At 36.2% G+C, this 23,385-nt stretch overlaps 1 protein-coding gene across 2 annotated transcripts; it reads left to right on the top strand.

The window, feature by feature from the left end:
* The first annotated feature begins 300 nt into the window (after window positions 1-300).
* LOC103981826 (exosome complex exonuclease RRP46 homolog) lies at window positions 301-22,665 on the top strand. 2 transcript variants are annotated; one of them, XM_065104326.1, is made up of 9 exons: window positions 301-555; window positions 634-820; window positions 3,145-3,258; window positions 17,651-17,751; window positions 17,848-17,868; window positions 18,990-19,062; window positions 19,139-19,206; window positions 19,897-20,029; window positions 22,101-22,665. In XM_065104326.1, the coding sequence occupies exons 2-9, from the start codon at window positions 706-708 to the stop codon at window positions 22,214-22,216; spliced, it is 741 nt and encodes a 246-aa protein (XP_064960398.1). In that variant the 5' UTR covers window positions 301-555; window positions 634-705; the 3' UTR covers window positions 22,217-22,665. The 2 variants fall into 2 exon arrangements, with proteins under 2 accessions (XP_064960398.1, XP_064960397.1); XM_065104325.1 differs by having other exon boundaries at window positions 301-820.
* Window positions 22,666-23,385: the final 720 nt, after the last annotated feature.

Below are 23,385 nucleotides of genomic sequence, written 5' to 3'. Positions count from 1 at the left end.
TGTGATGGTGGCGACGGGCGACAGAGGTGGAGGGGTGAGGGTAGTTTTGGTATTTTGAAATTAAGGATTAAAAAAAAGAAAATTAGGGATATGGTTCTGAAAATATCCAAATATAGGTATTTAAAAAAAAAACAGCCCATAAACTTATATTGGAAGGATAAATATAAAATAATTAACTTTTTTGCAGGTATATGTAATTTATATTTAAATAATAACGAGGAACAAAACAGCAGTATTTATTTTTTCGCACGTCGAATGGCCTGAAACTGGAGGATAATTTTGTCCGTTGAAATCTCACATCTTAAAGATGTGTTTTCGTCGATTTTAAAGATGCACGATAGAAAACGCTTCGAACCTTTTCGACCCAAACCTACGGGGTTTTCCGCCCCCATCCGCCTCTGGCACCGTCGAAAACCTCACTTTCTGGGTTTTCCTTCCCCACGATCAGCCGCCATACATATCGGCAAAGACCTTTCTTCATGTCTTCGGCACCAGACGCGCCCTCCGCCTTCTCCTGCACCTCTTCCTAGCGCCTGTGGACGTCCGGCGACCTCTGTATGTTTTAGTCCCCTCCCACCTCCGCCGCGTCGAAGTCTGGCCACCTCTCGCTGACTCTCCATAGTCGTACGGCAGAAGACGTACACCCGCTGCAAGCAGCAGACTATTTTGGTTGATTCTTCGGCTGTGAGTGGTGTAGCGTGGTGAATGGGAGCAATGACGGTGGATCGGGCGGACGGACGTAGCGTCAATCAGTTGAGGCCGCTCGCTTGCTCTCGGAATATCCTCCACCGAGCTCACGGCTCTGCTCGCTGGTCCCAAGGTAACATCCGTTCGAATTTTGTGGTGAAAGGAGATATAATTGTGTGGATTTGATAATCTTTCGGGTGTCCACTGTGTGTTTGATTTAATGCCTTCTTTTCCTACTTCACATTTGGCAACGATTCATAATGTTTGGCACGTCTTTGGCATTGATATCACTTTTACTTTGACTCATTATATAACGTTTAACATCGACCCAGAATATCTTGCTTGATTATATGCTAAAATGAACTTCAATTTGTCTTTTGGATCCTATGGAAATGCAGCTTCAGAGATTGTTGGGCTATCATCTCTTGTATTTTGCTTTTGGTTTGGTTGGCTGTTGTTGTATTCCTAGTTGTAGCCATGCGTTTAGGATCTCTCGGCTAATATGCTATTCACCTCATTCCCTTATGTTAGAATCCAAATTACAGTATTTCTTTTTCAATAATTCTTGAAAATGGATTATACTGTTTAAGCCGATATATGCAGATTGGATAACCCAGAAAGTGCTAGTAGTAAGATACACTTAAAATGAAAATCAAACTTGGAAAGCTGCTGAACCAACATCAAGACTACTGTTGTGAAATCTCATATTTGAGGTAACCTGTTTGTTCATATTGCTAACTTTTGCTTTATAGCCTTCTTTGGCTTGAGAAACAACTTCTATCACGTATACCTGGTGGTCTGCATTGCTGGTAGCATTAGTTGTTGTTTGTCTTGCTGTTTATGATCAGATATGCTGGTATTGCTTAGAGGAACAATGTGCTTAATCTTTTTGTGGTTTGTTTTAAATAGACTAATGGAAAGAATAAATTTCATGGGTAATAAGGTCAGACCTAGTGTGTCGATTTATGCTTTGGTGGAGCACTTGAAGTTATCGTTAGCTTTCCGGAATGTATGACTTTAGCCTTGACATTCTAAAAGAAGTCGTTCCAAATATTTGTAGATTACCAAGAACTTGAGGAGCCTTAGCATCACGGTATGGTTGCTCAATTGTGAACTTGGTGATCACAGTTCGTATGATGGATGTTGCTTCCTTTACTTATAGTGGTAAGACTACATATATTGAAACTCCTAGACCCATATTGGTAGTAACCTCATCCACCAGGCTCATCCTTTTGTATAGTTAGATATTTTAGAAGGCTAACAGGAGAGTTTAGATGGTTTTAGACATAAGATTGTATTTTATAAAATAAAACTTCTAATCATAGGTGGATAGATAGTGGAGTTTATGTGTAACTTTGTTTTATTATTAGGCCTCTGGTATTTATTTCTGCGGCAGTATTATCACTTGCTGTGAGTATCTTGGATACATGATTAATTCGGGAAATAATTAGATGTTTGAAGGGATTGCAAGACAGTTTAGTTGCATTTACTTATTTGATTTGGAGAAAAAATCATACTCTATAACAAGCTATAGGTGGATTTTATGGTTGTGGTGGAAATCTTTGTACTTCTTGGATATGATGATGCATCATAGCGCTTGTTTAGATTTTTTGGAGTAAAATATGCTTGTTTATGCTCAAGTAGAACAAGGTAATTTTTGCATTGCATCAATTCAAGTCATGTCTCTTCTATTGTTTCTACCTTTACAAGGATTTGTGTTTCATTGTATAGGATTTTACTGTAAGATTCTGGATTCCTTCTTCTTTTGCCCTTATTTTTGGTCATGTTATGGAGATTGGGTTTTAGGGATTATTGCTCCTGTAATATTCAAATTTATTGGAAAGTGAAATTTGGTTCTCTCGGATCAAGATTTTACTTCATATCTAGTATTCAAAAGCTTCCAATTGGTTGTGTAGTTGGTTTATTTGGTGTTTATGGTTTTTTCTTCCGGAATCTTCCATTTCAGAGTAAAAAAGTGGAATCTGACTACTCAATCAGATATTTATCAAGTATCAGTTCAATTTGACATACTCAGTCTCACATCAAACTCTCTTTTAGGGATGCAAGATATGTAGATCCTGAAACAGAATTGGTGTGTCTTTTTGTTCAGGATGTTTTGAACATTTTTCTTCTTGTCATTTGGATCAATGTAATACAGTAATTATTACACTTTTACTTTTTTCAAGTGCAATAAAAATTCATATAAATTTTTTGTTGTATTTAATTTTTACCAAATGATAATATCTCTCTGCTTGTTTGTATGTTCTATATTGTTGCTAGTCATTTTTCTTATAATCTGATTACCTCCATATGTATGTGCATAGAATGAGCTTATACTTTGTTCTTTAAGTTGTGATTTATGTTTGGTCATATAGTTAATTTCTGTCTTTTACTTTAGCTTGGGTGTACAGAAATTGCTATTTACAAGTGATTATATTCTTCTTTCCTTGATCCTAGGTGATACAATCGTATTGGCTGCAGTATATGGACCAAAAGCTGGAACAAAGAAGGGTGAGAACCCTGAGAAAGCCTCTATAGAGGTTATATGGAAGCCTAAAACCGGGCAGATAGGTATTTCATATTTGCTCATTTATAATTTTCTCTCTGATCTCTTGCACAAAAATATGAATCAAATAATGGTTTTTTTTATAAATTATTTGTTTGCTGAGTAGCTGCATTAGATTGTTTAATGTCTTAAAAATGACTGCAATTTGTGTTAGTTAAGGTTTTGCATGGCACATTTGTGGTATGTACATCCAAGGTTCATGGTCTCGTGTCAATCCACAGTGCCGGTCCTAGTTCGGATCTATATGCACTAGTTAGTATCGGTGTATCATGTGTTGGTATGTCGGTATGCATCAACAAACAGGATAATCGCCAGAAAAGCCTAGAAAATACCTAAAAAATAAAATTAATCTTATTTTGGATTTTTTATTATAATTTAATACAATTTCAATAAGATAAGTCGCAATAAGGATAAGATAACAAATTTATCTTTATTTGAAGTTGAGGAGCAACTTTGCTGCATGCTCCTCTGTTTCTTCTGTTGATGTTGAATCATTTACAAAGATTTGAGTTAAGATGTTAGATTACGTGTCGACACTTTAAGATTTCAACATATTAAGTAATAAATATAATCATATTTTATATACTTGCTTCGACCACTAAAATGAACAATCAAAATGAACTATGGGACTGCATAGCCCATGGATCAGGGTCCTCGATCCTATGAATCTATATATAGTGTACTAGTAAACTTAATGCCATTGGTCTTTAACGTAGTTAATGGTCGTTGCCTAATCATCCTAAATAACACATGTTTTTGGAGTCTCCTGAGGCAAGTATGACTATATCATGTATGATTGGGGTGTTTAGAGTACACCAGACCTTCTGATGATGCCATTGACTTGCTACTTGTATCAAAAGAACGATCAATCTTGGAAAACAATGATCAACTATCATTGTACATTTGTCGGCCATAGGATCCTCCATAAAATGATGGTTGCGAATACGACAAGCTTCTGCGTCATAAGTATAAACGTTATACATGGATCATCGAGCTCCGTGATCTATCCGTTGATCATTGGCAATGAAGAATGATCATTGGCAAAATGTTACGTGGGTATAATCTCATATGCCTGTTGATCATTGGCAAAATGATGTTGAAAGTATGAATGAGATTGATATTCTTCAATAATATTATAAATCTTATTTATAAATTAAAAGTAAAAATGGAGTAAATTACTTAACATATGAGTTTCAAGGAATATATATATATATACATATTAATTATAATACAGGAAAGTTATTGATATATATATATATATATATATATATATATTGTTAATTACTACAAGAGAAAATTATCATGGAATATATATATATATATATATATATATATATATATATATATATATTATGACGAGAAAATTATGAATGAAAAGGTCCACTAGATCACATATATTATTATTATTTTTGATTAGGTATATTATTATTTTGGCAATATAACGTGTCTTCTCTTTTCTTTTTGTATTCTTCTATATTCTTCTTCTCTCCCCCTTTCTTTTCCTCCTCTAATATACAACGCCATAGATCTCAATTGTGTCTACTATCGCTTTCCGGGGAGTGAGGTTGGAATATTGATGAGAGGAAGAATTGCCCTCTTCCGTGTGGGGTGCACTCACCCTCGCCTCTTGTCTTCCTTGCTAGGATTGCTTATTGTTCCCCTCCTCTCTTAGGTCGCTCTCTCCCTTGAAATCCTAGCAAGAATCTATTCTCGTCTTCGATCCGTCCCCTTTGATTCCTTCTTTTCTCCTTCCTTGTGAACGACGTTCTCATTTTGGTTGTGTAGGATTCTTCGACGGTGGTCGTGTGCCCCTATTCTGGCTGGAACTCGATGATGACGAGGATTGTCTCCTTCCCATCTTAGGTACCTCTCTTCCTTACTACTGAAGTCATCGAGCGCTCACTTATGCGTCCAGGCGAGGTGAGGTGAGGCCCAAGCCACCTCGAAACTGGGTCAGGTGGGCTCTTTCAATTGGTCATGGTCCAGGTGAGCGCTTGGGTCTAAGGGCTGGGTGGGCTAAACTGTCACGAACTTAGCTGGAATTGCTTAAATCGTGAGGCACCCTTGCGGCCAAGACGCGAACTTAGCTTGGGTTGCCTAAGTCGCAAAGCACCCTTGCGCAAACTTTTCAGGCTTAGCTGGGATTGCTTAAGCCATGAGGCGCCCTTGTGACATATGCGTTCGCAAAGGGTTAGCCTAGTTGCAACCTCGTACAGGTCCCGAAGGACTTGTAAAACAGAAAGTTAATTAGATTGAAAACGAGCGACGGACAAGTCCCGGCGTCTCACAAAGAGGGAAGCTTTACAAGCAATTCAGCAAACATCTTGTGTGCACAGGAGAAAATAGAGGAAGGAGGAAAACAAGGACTTTAGAACGTAGGACGAACAGTTGCAAGTCTACAAACAACTGCTCATCAGGTGTCGGGCGCGAAAGCAAGTTCCCGTCAAGTAAATATGCGAACTTGTGAAGAGTTTTTCAACACCCGACAATATACCGAAGTCCCATCCAGCCCTGTGCCACCCGAGGGGTTCCAGGGTGTTGAGATGGTTGACGTTTCGCGTGCAGCTGCGGCTTGTAGAAAACAAGCCGTGGCACGCGAAAACGGAGCTGTTTTATGCAGTTCGGCCCGGTGCGGCGAGCGGTCGCACTGCAATGCTGCAACCTGTTCGAACATGCATTTTTACAAGCAAAAACATATAAACTAAGGCAAAACATACTGCCATGTCTCGGTACAAGCATGCAAAAGCGATGAACGGTTCGTTGAACGAAGTTGTTGCGGGTGCGCGACGATCGTTCGTGACAAAACGTGCGCCTGTTAAAGGTTAGGCTTGGTTGGATCTTTGATCGAGCCTAATTCTCGATGGTTCGGGTTTGATTGAACTCTATCATCCAGTTCTAAAACCCCGTGCGCACATGCACAAGCCCTAATATGGCGTCATCCTCTCTAACGAACAGCGACTACAGTGTTTTCCAATGCACCGACGAACAACAATTGCAACGTCTTCCTCTCCATTGGTAAACGATGACGACGATGTCTTCCTCTGACGAGTTCTTCCTCGGTATCTCTCTCTTCCTCCTTTACCAGCCATCAGCCTTCCTTGCCTTCCCCTACTCTTAATCGACCTGCTCCTTTTCTTACCCTCCCTCCCCTACAAAATTATTTTTTGTTTGTGAATAGTTAATACTTATGAATTGTTTATGAATAGTGTTAATTATTGTATTTGTGACTGTGAGAATTTTGAATTGTTAATTTTTGCTATACTTTTGCATAATGTTAATTTTGATGTTAAGCTTCTTTTGTTTTGTTATTTTATTATTAGATTCAGACAATTTAGCACTTTAATATTTTGTATATGGTTAAATGAATGTAATTTGATATTTAGTAGTGATAATTTGAATATAAAATAATGTAAAACTCATATTTTGTCTAGTTTTTAGTAGTGACGATGTCTTCCTCTGACGAGTTCTTCCTCGGTATCTCTCTCTTCCTCCTTTGTGGTAGCACCCTCCCCGGACCATCTTCCTCGATGTCTTCCTCTGACGACGATGTCTTCCGCTAACATCTCCCTTCGTCGCAGCTCCCTTATCGTCCGCACTAGCATTCACTAGCGTCTTCCCCTTCCCCCATCCTTTGTCACAATTCCCCCTTCCTCGCTAGCATCTTCCTTCTCCTTGATAACTCTCCTCCCTTCTCCCGGACCATAGCCCCCTCTCCATCCTCTCTCCTCCCTCTTTCCTGCCCAATGCACAACAACCCTCTCCCAAACCTTCTCCCTCTTTGAACGACCAACAACCGGTATTATCCTAGCGATGGCAGTGGTGCAACACGACTCCTTTACCAACCATCAGCCTTCCTTGCCTTCCCCTACTCTCAATCGACCTGCTCCTTTTCTTACCCTCCCTCCCCTACAAAATTATTTTTTGTTTGTGAATAGTTAATACTTATGAATTGTTTATGAATAGTGTTAATTATTGTATTTGTGACTGTGAGAATTTTGAATTGTTAATTTTTGCTATACTTTTGCATAATGTTAATTTTGATGTTAAGCTTCTTTTGTTTTGTTATTTTATTATTAGATTCAGACAATTTAGCACTTTAATATTTTGTATATGGTTAAATGAATGTAATTTGATATTTAGTAGTGATAATTTGAATATAAAATAATGTAAAACTCATATTTTGTCTAGTTTTTATTTTAATGGTTAACTTTCTTTTTAATTATATTTTTTATTATTTCTATATTGGTGAGCACCTCGCTTCACCGCACTTAGTGCCTTAGGCATTTTTGAATGTTGCCGCTTTTTAGCGCTGCCTTTAACAATACTATTCCTTGCAAGAATTCCTTCTTACCCCAAAAACTCTTGCAAAATTCCTCACTCACCCCAAAAACCCATGTAAGAATCTCTTCTCACCCTGAATATCCTTGTGAGAATCCTCTCTCATTGCGAATCCCTTGCAAGAATCCCTTCTCACTACAAAAACCCTAGCAAGAACTCGTCCCCTTCCCATATCTCTCTTCGAAAATCGTAGCAAGAGTCCCTTCTTCCCTTCTTAGGCCACTTGCTCCATGGAAATAAAGCAAGAACTTTCTTCGTTTACTCTCTGATTGGGGTCCCTGTTCTTGTCATCCAAGAACCGCACCGAGGTGGTTGCGTGCCTTGATCGAGGTTGTTGGAACTCGACTTTGATGACAAGACAGAGTGCATGGTTACTCTCCATCAAATGAACGACTTAATCTTTGATTCATTTTCATTTCTGGGTTTTCCGTAACCCCCCTAACCAGTTTGATTCATCTCCTTATCCTTTCTTCTCTTGTGCCTTTGAAATTATATTTTGAAGAACATGTAGTTTTCTCCATCAATTTTATTGCAAATATCTTATAAAACATGTTTCTTCCACACAAGGTTCGCAATATCGTACCGTATCGGTATTTTGATCTGGGCTCGGTACCGGTACGGTACGGTATACCGAGCGGTACACCCAGGTGTACCGAGTACTGTAGCATACAGTGCACTGCTACAGTGCTACAGTGCTACAGTGCCTCGGACCGGTAACAGTCGGTTCGCGTATCGAAAACCTGTCGGACCGGTACGTACCGCCCGTACCGGGCGGTACAGTAGACCCTGCCAAGGTCCGCCATACCGTACCGTACCGGAGTTTCGACCCGGGCTCGGTACGGTACGGTACGGTACGGGTGTACCGAGCGGTACACCCGATTTTACCGATTTATCCCTCCAAAATACCTGAAATTTAGAAAAAAAAGTTAGGATAGGGTTTTCAAGTTACAAATAAATATAGTAATAGTATAAGTTTAACAAAATCAATGTAAATTAGGTAAAAATAGTATCACATATCTTTTTCAGGCTTTGAGGTAATCTTGTTCGAGGTTCGTATTTCAGCCTGTTATAGATTGAAATATCTACAGAAAAATCAGTTGAATTGTTAGACTATTTTGTTACAATATAAACTCTAAAATTCAAATGAAATAAATTATCACATATCTAGATATACCTGATTGTTGTTCTACCACTAAAACGAACGACGGGTTTCCACGGGTGGCGGATCGGGGTCCTCGATCCGATACATATTAATATGATACGTTTGTTGGACCCAATCATGAAATTGATCCCATGACATAGTGTATTGATACACTGTGTGCCATTGATGCATCAATGTGGTGCTGATCGTAGACTGATCGTCATGAATCATATTTGTCCGAGGCAGCTCTTGAGGCATATATTGGTGCTGTTCTGTATAATGTTGTTGCTCAGAGAAGGATGACCAACTATCACCATATTGTTGTTGCCCGTATGATTCTCTATAATACGATGAGCCTCTTTCTATGTCTATATCATGTGTGCTCTGTCGTATTTGTTCATATTCATCCACTGCCTTCCCCTTCCCCTTTCGCGCATAAACTTGACCAGTATCTTGTCGAGTTCCATGATCTGAATCTTGAGTGACATGTGTAAAATATTGCTCCTCAGTCCATTCACTACTCTCAAGTTGTGTAGACGAGACCAACGACTGTCCGACATCACCGCCATCATCTGTCGAGGCACTGCTGTCCGTGTTGCTGTCATGTCTCTGGACCGAGCGAGAAAGAGAATGTGATTGTGAAGGTGTCTCGTCGTCCGACCCGATTCTTTCCAACGATGCAACTGATGCTACTGCCTTCCCCTTTGCCTTTGCACGTTGGGGGGATGAGTGTGACCGTTGGATGTCGGTAGTTCCTCGAGCAGTTTGACTCCTACCATGTTGTAATCGAGGGGGATTTTCCACCCGTTGGGGTTGTGCTTCTTCTTCTTCTTCTATTGCCTCGGTGATAAAACGTGAAGGACACTGAGGATCTCCCGCCTTATCAAGTAGAGGATCCTCTTGGTTCTCTGCTGCTTCAATCCAATCTAACATTGGCTCTGAATCTTCGTTGTAGAATTGGAGGTCAATGGGATCAATATCTGATTCCTCTGGCTCCTTATCCAACTCAGCACATCGCAATTTTAACCGCATGTTATAATGGACATATACTAGTTTCTCTAACCGTCTGTAGGAGAGTTTGTTGCGGACCTTCGTATGAATCAATGCAAACGTTGACCAATTACGTTCGCAACCACTAGATGTTGTTGTTTGTGAAAGTACACGAACGACAACCTTCCTTAAATGTGGTGCATCGCCTCCAAATTGTAGCCACCACTCGACTGCAAAAAGATATAAATAAGATTTTATTAGCATAACAAATAATTAACATTAAATATAATTGATAATCAATATGCATAACTTTTCCTTACCAGGATCCATTGTGTAACGACACGATATAGCTACAACGTTGGAGAATGAACCAACTGTTTCTCGAAATAATCGACCCTCCATAAGAGCATCGGCTGCCTCGGTAGTGTTTGGCAAGAGCCGATATATAACATTTTATAATGTCGTTAGGAAATTATTTTGCGTTCCGAGAGCATATCGATATTGAATTGCCATGTTTAGATAATACGCTGCAAAACATAATTTTGTTAGTATGATTTTTTATTATCTAAATAATAATAAATTAAATTATTCTGAATATGAATTTACCTGCATTATGGATATCTTGATCCATATGAACTTCGGTCCGACGATCAATGATTCGTACGTATTGGTCGGCCTTAAAATCATCTTTGAATGCTTTCCTAACCTCCTCTTTTGCTGAAATCAGCATATATTTAAGATACGACATCTGTGGACGCTTGTCCATATCGACCTTACGGAGGACAATATAAAGTGGTTCCACACCTTTAATGATTTCTGCTATAGTCTCCCAAAATCTAGAGGAAAGAATGACCTTTTCTGTCTTCTTTCCATCGCTTAATTTCGAATATTTTGATTCAGACCACTCTTGTGAGCTAGCCATTGCCTTCAAGCCATGCCTTTTTTGCTGTAATGACTTTAATGCAATAAAATTGGTAGCAAACCGAGTAATTCCAGGTCGAAGTATCTCACCGTTTACATACTTTTGCATTAATGCGTGGACCCAATGATGATTATATATAAACTTTGTAATTGATTGTGCTCGAGCTACGCAATTCTTGACCGAATTCAACTCACCAATATCCTTCAGCATTAGATCTATGCAATGAGCTGCACATGGAGTCCAAAACAAAGTTTTTCTTTTTTCCATCAATTGCAAACCGGCCTTTTTGAAATTCGTTCTATTGTCGGTTATTATTTGGACAACATACTGTGGTCCAATCTCCTCTACCATAGTATCCATCAAGCTCTCAATGTATTTTGCATCTTGGATCTTTTCAGTAGCATTAACGGACTTATGAAATACCACTTTTCTATTGCAATAAACAAGAAAGTTGATGATACTCATTCTTGTTGGTCCTGTCCAACTGTCACACATCAATGTCACCCCATATTCGTCCCATTGCCTCTTGAAGGATTTGATCCAATCCTTTAGTTCTGCCACTTCCTCATCTAAGTACATGCCGTAAATCTCCTTCGGTGTTGGAGGTTGGATCTCCGTGCCAGACTTTTGAATAGAAGAGATCATGCTATGATAATATGGACTTTGGGCTATGTTGGCTGGAATCCTATTAAAGTTGAACCATTTTGAGATTGCCTTCCCAATATCCCGTTTTTTTTCTTTTGTGTATGCATTGTCAATCCGTGTCTGTTTCGCTGTTTGTGGGGGATAGGCTTGCAGATCAATATCAACAATATCTGGTGCGGACCTCCTGCCAAGACCTCTCATAAAACCACGGAGTCCACCATACCTCATGCTACTAGTTCGGCCTAACTGAGAAGGAGCAGTTGGTTGCCTCATGCTGGTTGACCTCTGGATTCCACTACCACTGCCATGCTCCAATTGTGAGTCAGGTCGTCGATGCCTCATTGCTTCATCGACCGTATGCTGATGCTCCAATGATGCACGAATCCCAGCTGTGAGATCCAGGTCGACTTCATCGCTGCAACCCTCATACTGATCATAAATTGGTTCTAGCCCTATGATATTCTTCCTCAACTCTTGCCTTCTTTTTTAATGTATCTTCCTTTGCTTGTTTAAGCTTGCTTTGAAATAATTTATGGATCTCCGTTGGAACATTCTTGCAATTTGCAACATCAGGATATCCACCAGCCAAATGCATTTTCACTCGAGTTATTCCTTTACCATTGCCAATGTAGTCACAATAAATACATTGTCAATGATGACGGTTTCCATCTAGCTTTCGGGCATAAATCCATGCATCATCATGTGACTATTCCTTTCGTGCCATGATCCTATCAAATTTAAATCAAATAAACTATAAAGTATAAATATATTAATTTGACCAAATATCGATCATAAATTACTAATCGCAACATTAAGTATTTTTATTAACTCATAACTAATCATATTTTATCATCATAAATATGTTACATGCATAAAAGAAGTATTAAAATAATTATATACACTAATTACGCGATTAATATAGTTAATTTTTCATTAATTACTTCTCTTTCAACACTATAAACATAACAAACACCCTAATAGGTATTAAAGATATTGGATTGACATAAAATCGAACAAATTTTGATTAAATCATCATTAAAATGACTATTCGCAGTATTTAATAACTTTAATAAAACATAATTAAACTTATTTTATCATAATATATATGTTAAACACATAAAAAAAATATTAAATATGTAATTTTAATTCAATATGATTCAAATTATGATAAAATCATCATTTATCTACACTAATTATACGATTAATATAGCTAATTTTTTATAAATTACTTTTCTTACACTACTATAAGCATGACAAATACCCTAATAGGTATTAAAGACATTGAATTGATATAAAATCGAATAAATTTTGATTAAATCATCATTAAAATAACTAATCGTAGCATTAAATAACTTTAATAAAACTTAATTAAACTTATTTTACTATCATAAATATTATTCATGATGAAACACACTAATCATAATCTTAAATATCTTAATTACTCTTTAATTAAAGAAAACAAATACATACCTCTTGATTAGAAAGTTCTTCCTCTTAATCTTCCTAAATTAGTTTCGATTGAATTCACAAATCGTTGTTTTATAGAGTTTAGGAGAGAAAAAGAAAGTTTGAGAGAGAGTTTAAGAGAGTATAATGAAATAGGGGAGAGAAGAATGGTTTAAATAGGAGGAGAAAAAGCTCCAACGGTCAAATTGACCGTTGGAACACTGTAGCACTGCTACAGTGCGGTAACGGTCGATTTCGACCGTTACCGAGTGGTGCCGGACGGTAACAGTCGAAATTTCGACCGTTACCGCCCGATTTTGCCCCGTATCGCGCGATACGGGGGTTTTTGGGGCGTACCGCCCGGTAGCGGGCAGTCCGTGTACCGAAAACCCATCGGACCGGTACGTACCGCTTGGTACGGGGAGTACGTTTCGGTATGGTAGACCATGGGCCTAACTACCCAAATTGGCCCTAAAAGGTAGTGGCCCTAAATCCTAATTATGTCTAAATTATAAAGAATGAATCACCCTTAACATGCCTAATTACCCCCAGTTGGCCATAAAAGTAAGGTAACGACTCTAATTATGCCTAAATTATAAAGAATGATGCCAATCACCCTTAACATGCTATAATTTTAAAAAATTAACTCTAATGTCAGAAATACACTAATCAATTATAATTACTCATAATAATAAGACACTAATTAGGATATGATCAAGTCAAAAGCTAACTAAAATGTAGAAAGAGCATAAATACCTTTAATTAAAGAAATCTTCCGGCAAATGACACATTTAAATGTTTCAAGCTCTAATCACTGATTACGATGCTTAATTGAGAAAGAGTGATTAAGTGAGAGAGGGGGAAAGTTATGCAAGTGAGTGGCAGTGAAAGAGGCAAGTGAGGAGTGTTTTAAAGAGTGGAATTGGCCCTAAAATGGGGTCCAATGGTCAAGAAAGTTATGCGAGTGAGTGGCAATGAAAGAGGGGAGTGAGGGGTGTTTTAAAGGGTGGAACCGGCCCTAAAATAGGGTCCAATGATCAATTTGACTGTTGGACCCATTTAATCTTAGCCCTTTATCTGGTATGATCAAAATCCAACTGTTATCGATTGATACATGTTGGTAATGGTCAAATTTTAATTGTATTTCCCAAAATATGGGGTGTACTAGGTGGTAAACCCTTGTTTGTCAAGTGTCTCCCAATACGAGGAGGTCTGCATGTCGATCGTCGGGTAGATTGGTACGTGTCGTGTGTACTGTACCATACTGGGTAGTACAACGTTCTTTATGTACATCTGCCTTTGTATATGTAATTTATTAGAATTAAACAAATATATAAGTATAACTACTTAATTGTATAATAAAGTGTAAGTAAATGGATGGTAAATATTTGCCATATCAAAATAAAAAGTCATGTTTTATTATCAAGAACTATATATTTGAGGTTCTAAAATAATGAAAATAATAGAAATAATTAAACTAAATATGTTACCATTTTTTGTCATATCACTTATTGTAACGTCCTAGTCCAACTTTGCAATTCCCTGAAGTTTTCTTACAAGAATTGCAAGGCCTAATACCCATAATACATTTATTCCATATTTCAATTCATAATTAATCCGCTCACAAGATATTTATAACCTATACAATTAATTCAATAGCTCTTTAAGAGTCCATAACGTTCCAGTCCCAATAGCATATATACAAGATAATCTAAATGTGCGGTAATGCTAAGACCTTTAAATTGTTCTTCCATCTATATAAAAAATGAGTTACTCATATAAAAAATTTAAAAATAATCATATGAGTAAAGCATAGCCCAACGGGCATTGTAACTCACATGCTAGCAAAATTTATCATGAATAAGTCTTTGTTTAAAATATATAAATTCTTTATGCGTTCAGTGCATGCTTTTTAAAAAAAATAAAAATCAAATCTTTTTCTATATTTGTATAGTTTACACAAGTTGAAATTTATATGCATTTTAAATCATAATTTGCTAACATAAAATGCTTGTGATACTTTTCAAAGCAACATATAATTAAATACTTCATAATAAAAGCATAACTATAGCTAATATCATATATCATATCATAAATCATTATACTGTAAAAGACTATCATTAAGTATTCATAAATAAACATAAATATAGCTAAGGATTTACAAGTGTAAGTATATCTAAGGTGTACATATTAGAATAAAAGTCATGATAGTATTAATGGTTATGATCACATTATATTCTTGACAAGGCAAGGTTCAAAACCATGTTTAACCCTATGGTGTAGATAATACATCTATTCATGTGTAAGGATCTAGAAGAAATTAGTTTATAACCAATGTATAATCTCCATTAGTAGGGTTAAGATCATAGCCATATTGAACAAACAATTGCAATGTCACCTAAGATAACACATCTAATACTTTTGCAAACTAAGAGTTTGAACAAACTTTTTGTATGTCATTTAAAATCTGAACAATAATCAATCTTGTTTTGTTTCTTTTCAAATACAATGTTAAATCTGACATTTTCAAAAATAAGTAAACATTTCTTTTAATAAATGCAACTCATATAGTTTCTTGATAACAAACATATACATTATTTTACAATAATTTTGAGTAATAAAAAATACTTATAAAACAAGAAATAATTGTTCAAATCATATGCTTTTCTACATTTTCAATTATATATATTTTTTATAATACTTTTAAGTAATAAAATACCTTATAAGTGATGTAATGATATACATTTATAAATTATAACCATATACATTATTACTTTCGAAACCAGCTAGAGTGTTCGTATACTAACCTTTAATTATTTTTCGTCGTTACAAACATATAATTCTAACGATTACAGTTCGGATGTTTCCTTTTCTTTTTCCTAAATCATTCAAATAATATAAATTAATATGACGAAGATCAACATCTTAAGATTTAAAACTACACAAAATGATATCCTCATGTATCATATTCTTCCTATACCATTCTTTTGTTATTTTTCAAAAATAATTATTTTTCTTCTTTTATTTCTTTCACACCGGAAGTCTCATATTAAATTAGGAACATCACAATTAATTGATCTATAATCTTATATATTTTTCTGATTGGTAGGAGAGGAAGAGAATTTAAAAATGTACCTAACACACTTTTCCTGGGCTTAATAGAATCTTTCTGATATGAAAATGGGCTTTTGATAAATCTCACTTTTTTCTTCTTTCTTTTCTCTGTACTATGATATCGAAGGTGCTTTCTCTCTTTTTTTTGTTTTCTTTTCTCTTTTCCCTCTGTTTCTCTCCTTTGTCTTCCTCTCTTCTTTTCCCTCCTCTCTCCTTCTTATACAAGAGACTCTCTCTCTTTCTTCTTTTTCCTCTCTCTCTTCCTTCTCCTTTCTCTTCTTTCTCCCTCCTCTTCTTCTACGAGAGATCCTCTATCTCTTCTCTTCCTTTCATCTTCTCTCTTCCTTCTCCCTTCTCTTTCTTTCTTTCGTTGTCTCTTATGAGAACCCTCATGCAGGAGGTGGTGCAGTCACGGGACAGAGGCAATGGGGAGCTAATTGATCTTTTATTTGTGTCTTTTGCAATTTAGTCCCTGGTAACTTCTGTATTTATGTTCAGGTCCTTGGGCAAAAAAATGGATATTACACTTATGGTCAAATAGATATATGTATTAGGCCATGCATTTTGCACATTGTATACTGCAAATTGAGGCTGTTTAGACGAAGTAGGAATACATAACTGAATCCAGTGATTGCCATCTCAGCGGCATGTTTGGACCTCATTGGAGGCAGCATGGTACTTTCGGCATGTAACCTATAAAAGCATCACAAACTTCTGTTCTTACTTATTATTTTGAAAATATTAATCATCATAATTCTTCAAAATCACCTGAAGGGACATTTTAATCCTTCAGAACTTCTTACGGATTTTGTAAGTCTTTGTAGCATAAAATCAAATAAGAAAAAAATCTGTTTCAAGATATGACACCAAAACCTGATGTTTGCCATATTGTGTCCAATAATGACCCTATGACATGTCTAATAGTTTCAGAGATTGATGATTGCAATAGTAAGATCACATATATTTGATGTGGGACAAGGCTGTTATTTCTGAAACCTTGCAAAATCAATGCATCCTTTGTTTACCTAGGAGCAGTGGTCCTGATAATAAAAGCATAGAGGTGGAAGTTCAAGCCATGGTAGCTTGATTGTGATCGGAGGGTTTCACTGAGAACTTTGGTATCCTTGGGCAATCCTGTAACTAGTTCTATAATTTGCTGGATAAGAAGTTTTTTAGCAGTGCTATATTAATTACTTCTGCATTTTTTTTGCCTGTTGAGTATTTTGGATATGTAGATACTTTATCAGTTTTTTGGAGTCTCCAGTTCCAGATCCTTTTGGAAACCTGGAAAACTTGACTCGACACCCATGCCATGAATATAATAATAGTTGTGTGGCACGTTGAGTGACATTTGATTAGTTTAAGTTGATATATGGATTGATCTATGTCTTTAACGAGATATTGCTTAAAAAGTTAGGTAAGATTTAGTCAAAAAGAAGAACTTGATTGTGGAGAGTGCTTTAATTTATTTTTGCCAAGATTAGAAACCATCATACATGAGAACAGTGGAGAAGTGACAATGTCAAAGCAATGACAAATGTGAAAATATATTATTCTTTAGTTTTTATTGAGAAGATAAACCTTTATGATATGTTTGTATCTCTAGATAAACCTTTATGAACATATAACAGTTCATAGCAAAAATAGAATGATTTACCTTCTTCCTCAATGATTAGCATGTTGCTGTTGAAACAGTTACCCTAAGTAGCAATTTTATTTTTACTTTGGCTGCAAGTTGATAGTGTCTTTCTTATTCTGTAACTTCTTGTGACCCCTCAAGAACATTTCGTTGGTTCTTCAGGAAAACTGGAAAAGGAATATGAGATGATCCTGAAGAGAACTTTGCAAAGCATATGCTTGATGACTATCCATCCCAATACAACATCCTCTATCATAGTTCAGGTTAGCGTGATTCTGTAGTTTAGATGTAGTTTCCAGATGTTTTGCAGTTTCGTATATGCATTTGACCTCTTCCTTACAATATTCTTTTTGTTGCAGGTTTTTGGAGATGATGGTGCTGTATCTTTTTCCACTAAATTTTCTCTACTGTTTGCTGTTTCTTGTATATAGCCAATTTTCTTTGGAAGCTTATGATATCCTGATGGTCACAACTTGGATGTTGGTCTATGGATAACTAATTTGTGAGATGCTATCGCTTTTTGATGACATCAAGCTTAATTAATTTTGATTTACAGTATGAGGAGGCTAATAATATGCATAGTGTCAATATACACGATAAGCCATTTGTTATACTAGGGTACTTTCCCTCGCAAGCTCTGTGCCCTTGAACTTGTATTATTTCCCTTCAAATTCATTCCCACTGTTATTTCTCAAACGCAATTGGGGTAGTGACTAGGTGGAAAACATGTCGTGGAATGCCTAGTGCATGCACACTTGGAACCCTATATGCAAATATAGACAGTCGTGTGGCTCCTATATATTATTATATGTTTTTTGTTGAAAAATAATATATCTAAACATTCAATATAGGCATGTAAATATGATGATTGTTGTAATGTCTAGTTTTTCTTCAGTCTTATTGCTTTCGCAAACTGCATTAGGTTTTTTAAATATCCTTGAATATCTATGTTACTGAAAAATAAGTTATAGGCCAAATTTGGTATGGGAATTTAAAATTCTAGGATTTTTGCACAAATTCGAAGTGAGAATCTAAACTCTAATTGGTTCTTCAAATTCCAAGTGATAATCAAATTTGGTTTCATGGGTGATTTGGAGCATGATATATATGAGTGTTAATTTTTAAAGTTTAGAATTAGAATATCCTACCCTTGAACTTTAGACCTTGGATTCAGGATGTAGGATTCCAGGAGGAGGTATTTTAAAAGGTGGATTCTTGAGGATGCTCGACTCAAATCCTTATGAAGTTTCATATGAAATGGGTTTTGGAATTTGAATGAGATAAGATTTAGAGGTTGGAATTTGGATGTTGTTGTTTTCAGTATAGGCTTTTGAGGGTGGAATATCTTGGGTGGGATTTCTACCATATGGAACCTTAAGGTATATTTGAATGTTACTAGCTGAAAGTCAGTAGGAAAGTGTTAGATATTTATGTATTAGCTAACTCAAAAAGTTTCTTGTGTGGAATTTTTTAAAAATGTTTTCTTGACCAAAGTTGGTAGCTTCTCCCTTGCGCCATCAATGCATCATGTGCTGCACTTGTAGATGCTGGTATTCCTTTAAAACACCTTGCTGGTAAGTTCATCAAGGTGACATATATATTCCGTCATTGTTGCATGCCAAACTCAACGTGTAAAGATGGCTTGTGCAGTTGCAATCTGTTGTGGTTTAACAGAGGGTGGATCGGTGATTCTAGACCCTACTAAGGCAGAAGAGCAGGTAATTTAGCTGTAACAACATGCTGTCAAGTTGATGCCTGATGTAATTATTTTCTTTATGAATAAGGGTTGGAAATCCAGCTAGTTCCTAGGATATTCCATTTACCTTTCCATTGACTCTCCAATCTTGCCACTGTTTCTTTTCCAGATTTACCATGCAAATAGTTTTATTCTTATCAATCTGATTTAGATGGGATTGCAAGTCTGTTTGACTAGAATGTGTCATTTATCATACCTAATGATGTAGGAAACTTGAACTGCCATTTTTCGTCAGTTTTATTTTACCGTAATAGATCACAAAAAAATGCAATCAAATGCGGAACATTACTGAGTGTTGATAGAAATGTGTAATCTGCTTTAGATGAGATTGCCAGACCATTTGACTAGAATGTGTAATTTTTCATACCTAATGATGTTTCAAACTCGAACTGCCATTTTTTGTCAGTTTTTTTTTACCATTATAGTTCACAAAAAATGCAATCAAATGCAGAACATTACTGAGTGTTGATAGAAAGTCTGAATATTTTTTATATTCTTGAAAATTTAACAAGACCAACATATTTGCCCCTAACCTAGATGCAATAATACACTTGCTTTTATATAGAGGGACTATTAAAGACAGTTCATTATTAACTTCCACTAGAAAGCAAAAGTCCATAAAGGTCACTGACTTCTTTAAGCGTTGTGTCAGAAAATTCAAGCATTTGCTTATTTGGTGTTTCCAAATTCTCCACTATCAGTCCTTCCTAGTGCGCCATCAGCAGAGGTTGATGGACCAATTGAGAACGGAATCATCACATCTGTTACACATGGGGTGATGCCTGGTAAAATTTGCACCAATCTTTTTATATTCTAATGCTACAATATATGGTCTACTGTTTTTGGCATTTTACATAATAGGATAACATAAGATCCTGTTGGTAAAATATGTGGACCCTCTTGCTCTATTTTATGTTAAGATTGTTATCATAATTGCATCTCTGAAATGTATATATCCTGTAATTTACAACTTAATGATGCTTATTCTTATTCTATTTGATCATTCAGCATGTTAATATAAAAATATGCAAATCCTTGTGTCCATTTTGTACAAGAAAATCAAACATTAGTGAAGAAGCAAAGTTGAGATAGGGAATGTTGAATATTAAAAACTGCCTTAATATACCAAAATCTTTATTGTTTAACAAAGCAATTTGGCTCACACTTAGTATTATGTCAAATTCCTGCTCTGATATGGTAAATGCAGTTTTTTTCCTTTTGTGATGCTCAACAATAATACAGCAGGGGAACTTGATAATGGAAACTTCAATTATTTATTTGGTTAATTGGAGGAATTTTTATGGGATTTTTCTGAAGTCATGGACACTTTGTTAAGCTATGCTTTTAGCAAGTTATGGTTGTACAGTCGGCACATGCTAGAAATTGGTTCATGGTGATTACTAAAACAAATTTCCATTCAACTTCTTTATTTTGACACCATTTCTATAGCTTCAGATGGTCATCATGCCTTTATATGGTGTCTCCAGTTCTCCACATCATGTGCCTGATTATGTGTTAGACTGTGAAGGATGGGATCATTCTTTGATGTAACTCTTCTATGTTATTATAGTTTGAACTTTAATATCATAATTTAATCTCAAAATTAAGTACCAAAAGTGCACGTTAATGATGAAATCTGTGAACTCCTCAAGAACTAGCCATCAGAAAGGGTCTGACTATCACTTTTTTTTAGTCCATGCAACCAGCCTTTAAAGGCAATAGCGAGTTACAGAAGCTTAGTATCTAGTAAAGGAGTGGACAGGAAGGTTGGAAGGAGTGACAACTGTGATGAACTGTGCAAAATGAGCAAGGGTTAAAGGAGGGGCTGGAGAACACTCTGTTTAGTGGTTAGAAGATGTGGGTGGGAGAGGGTAAAGGCTCGTCTCATGTGATCAAAAGGGATGAGGAATTGGGAGGTTCTTGGGAATCTCTTATGATAAGAAAGTGAAAAATGTGCCCTTTTTTGTTCCCTCTGGCATGGATAATCTTTTGTGGTAACTACTTAAAAAAATGTATACCAGACACTGACAGCCCACTGAAAAACTATATGTTCTTGATGTAAAATGCTCCAGAAATCTTGATGTTTATTGGGATCTCCAAACGATGACTTGACATACTAACTATATTTATTGGTACATAGGCATACATGTTATGGCACACCCTGAGTTATTTGATTTAGCTGAGTCTATCCTGTATGTACTATGCTGACTGGTACTTACTGAATCACGAAAGACCTTCAGTACTCGTACATGAATAATGATCCCCCATATTGCAAGTCACATATGATTTTCTAACTATAGAAAGGGAGAATTCTAAATATTTAAAATATGATTTTTTTAAAAATACTGCCAAACAAGGAGTCAGCATAATACATGCCTGAGATTTTATTTGACAGGCTTTATTCCATCAGGAAATTGCTTTGCCATTTAATATCTGTTTATTAGGCAAAACTAAATTTGGTTTACTTTTTTGCTGTCCAAATTCTGCCTTACTTTCCATCACCATTATTATCTTATGAGTGCAAAGCTAGAGAGCTTGGATTACAATCCTTGACTTTTGGTTGTGACTTGTGATGGGTAATTATTTGTAACATTTGATATTCACTTCTGTCTTCTACTGTACTGTCTAGTCTTATGATTAATCTGTCTATTGAGGGTGATTGATCGTAACCTGTAATTTCAAATGTTACTAAGTTCTTTCTCATAGTAGGTAATTACTTGGAAATTGAGATTTTTATTTACTAATTGCTTATTTAATGCTTTAAGAAAAAGAAAAGGCACTGTGAGAAAGAGAAACACAAATGTTTATTCTATGTTCCCCAAAACTAATTCAGGTTTCTCTGATGCTTTTAACTAGTGGTTGACTATTTCAACTGCCTTGAACGTGGTCGTGCTGCATGTGCAAAGATCTCAGAATTTCATAGGAGAAGCTTGGAGTCACAAGTCCTAGGTGACCTTACTAAAGCGACATAGTCAAACATATATCAGCTCTGCTCAGGTACATTGGAGCAAAGTTATATTTCGGATACTATACTGTCTTAGTGCTGGCAAAGATATGAAGTCTCAAAATGAGTTTAGAAACTTTAGTTCTTGCTAGAAAGCAAACATTTGAAGTTCTTGTGGATGGCCTGAATTTCATGGATTTGTTTGCAACCTTTCTGAAGCAGATGTCTTGACAGTAACAAGCTGTTATATGGGTTCGTCTAGGACCTAAGGGACCAAGTACCAGGTTAAACTATAGTATCCTTGATAGCTGGCAATGAATTTATTAAGATTTGTTGGTGTTGAGAAAGGTTTAAGTGCTTTACTCTTGCTGGACCTGTTGCTTGCTTTTGCCCTGTTAAACTGATGTTCTTAACACTTGTTACCTGGGTGTACCACTTTATTATGGATTAGCTACTGGAGAAAGCTTGTTTTTTGTATGGACAGTGTACCCGTTTGTCTTTCAACCTTGTTGGTAGGTATTTTCGCAGACCTGCCTTTGGTACGGTTTCCTCCTATATTTTGTTGTTCCTGTTTTGTTGCGATGGACATTTGTTGGATTCAATACTTAACTTCTCGTTCTAAGGTGAGACTGAAAATAAAACTGTTTGAAGGTGGATATTTTAATATAGATTTGACATTTAGTTCTTTTGGGACGGCGAGCATCATTACACTATTAAGATTGTCTTTTCTGAATACTGTATACATTCATGTTGGTGGGATGTGCCATCTTTGATTTGATTGATAAAATGTTATGCAACTTGTGTTAGGGTTTCCTATGTACGTAGGTGGAACTTTTGTTTGGATTCGTAGATGATGTATTGTAGTACCATGTATCTCAACCTGGTGCAATCCAATACATCTATATCCATTGACATCATAGCACCGATTTAGGAAAGGAGAGACCACTTGAGGATCTATTTCTTATATGACATTGTGAATTCTAATATGATTGGAAAAATAGATTAAATTTGGTGTGGGTGGTATCTAAGCCCGAATGAAAAAGATGGACGGTTATATTAGGTTATTGACAATTAGCATAAAATTATTGATGCACCCATTGTGGTGCAAAGTATGGAAGGGTTCTTTTTATTGTTTTGAACCAATAAGAGTAAAGAAGTTAATAGAAATAAGGGATTATATTTGTAACTTGAAATATA

The sequence above is a fragment of the Musa acuminata genome, chromosome BXJ2-4 (assembly GCF_036884655.1).
Source record: "Musa acuminata AAA Group cultivar baxijiao chromosome BXJ2-4, Cavendish_Baxijiao_AAA, whole genome shotgun sequence".
Lineage (NCBI taxonomy): Eukaryota > Viridiplantae > Streptophyta > Magnoliopsida > Zingiberales > Musaceae > Musa > Musa acuminata.
The sequence above is the reverse complement of the archived record's forward strand: the minus strand, read 5'-3'. Positions and strand labels throughout refer to the sequence as shown.

Excerpts from the sequence above, each read along its gene's own strand:
- LOC103981826 (XM_065104326.1), top strand. The coding sequence starts at position 706 with ATGGGAGCAATGACGGTGGATCGGGCGGACGGACGTAGCGTCAATCAG. Across the intron at positions 17,752-17,847 it reads CATCCTCTATCATAGTTCAG|GTTTTTGGAGATGATGGTGC; the intron begins GTTAGCGTGATT and ends TTTTTGTTGCAG. Across the intron at positions 19,207-19,896 it reads CTACTAAGGCAGAAGAGCAG|AAAATTCAAGCATTTGCTTA; the intron begins GTAATTTAGCTG and ends GCGTTGTGTCAG.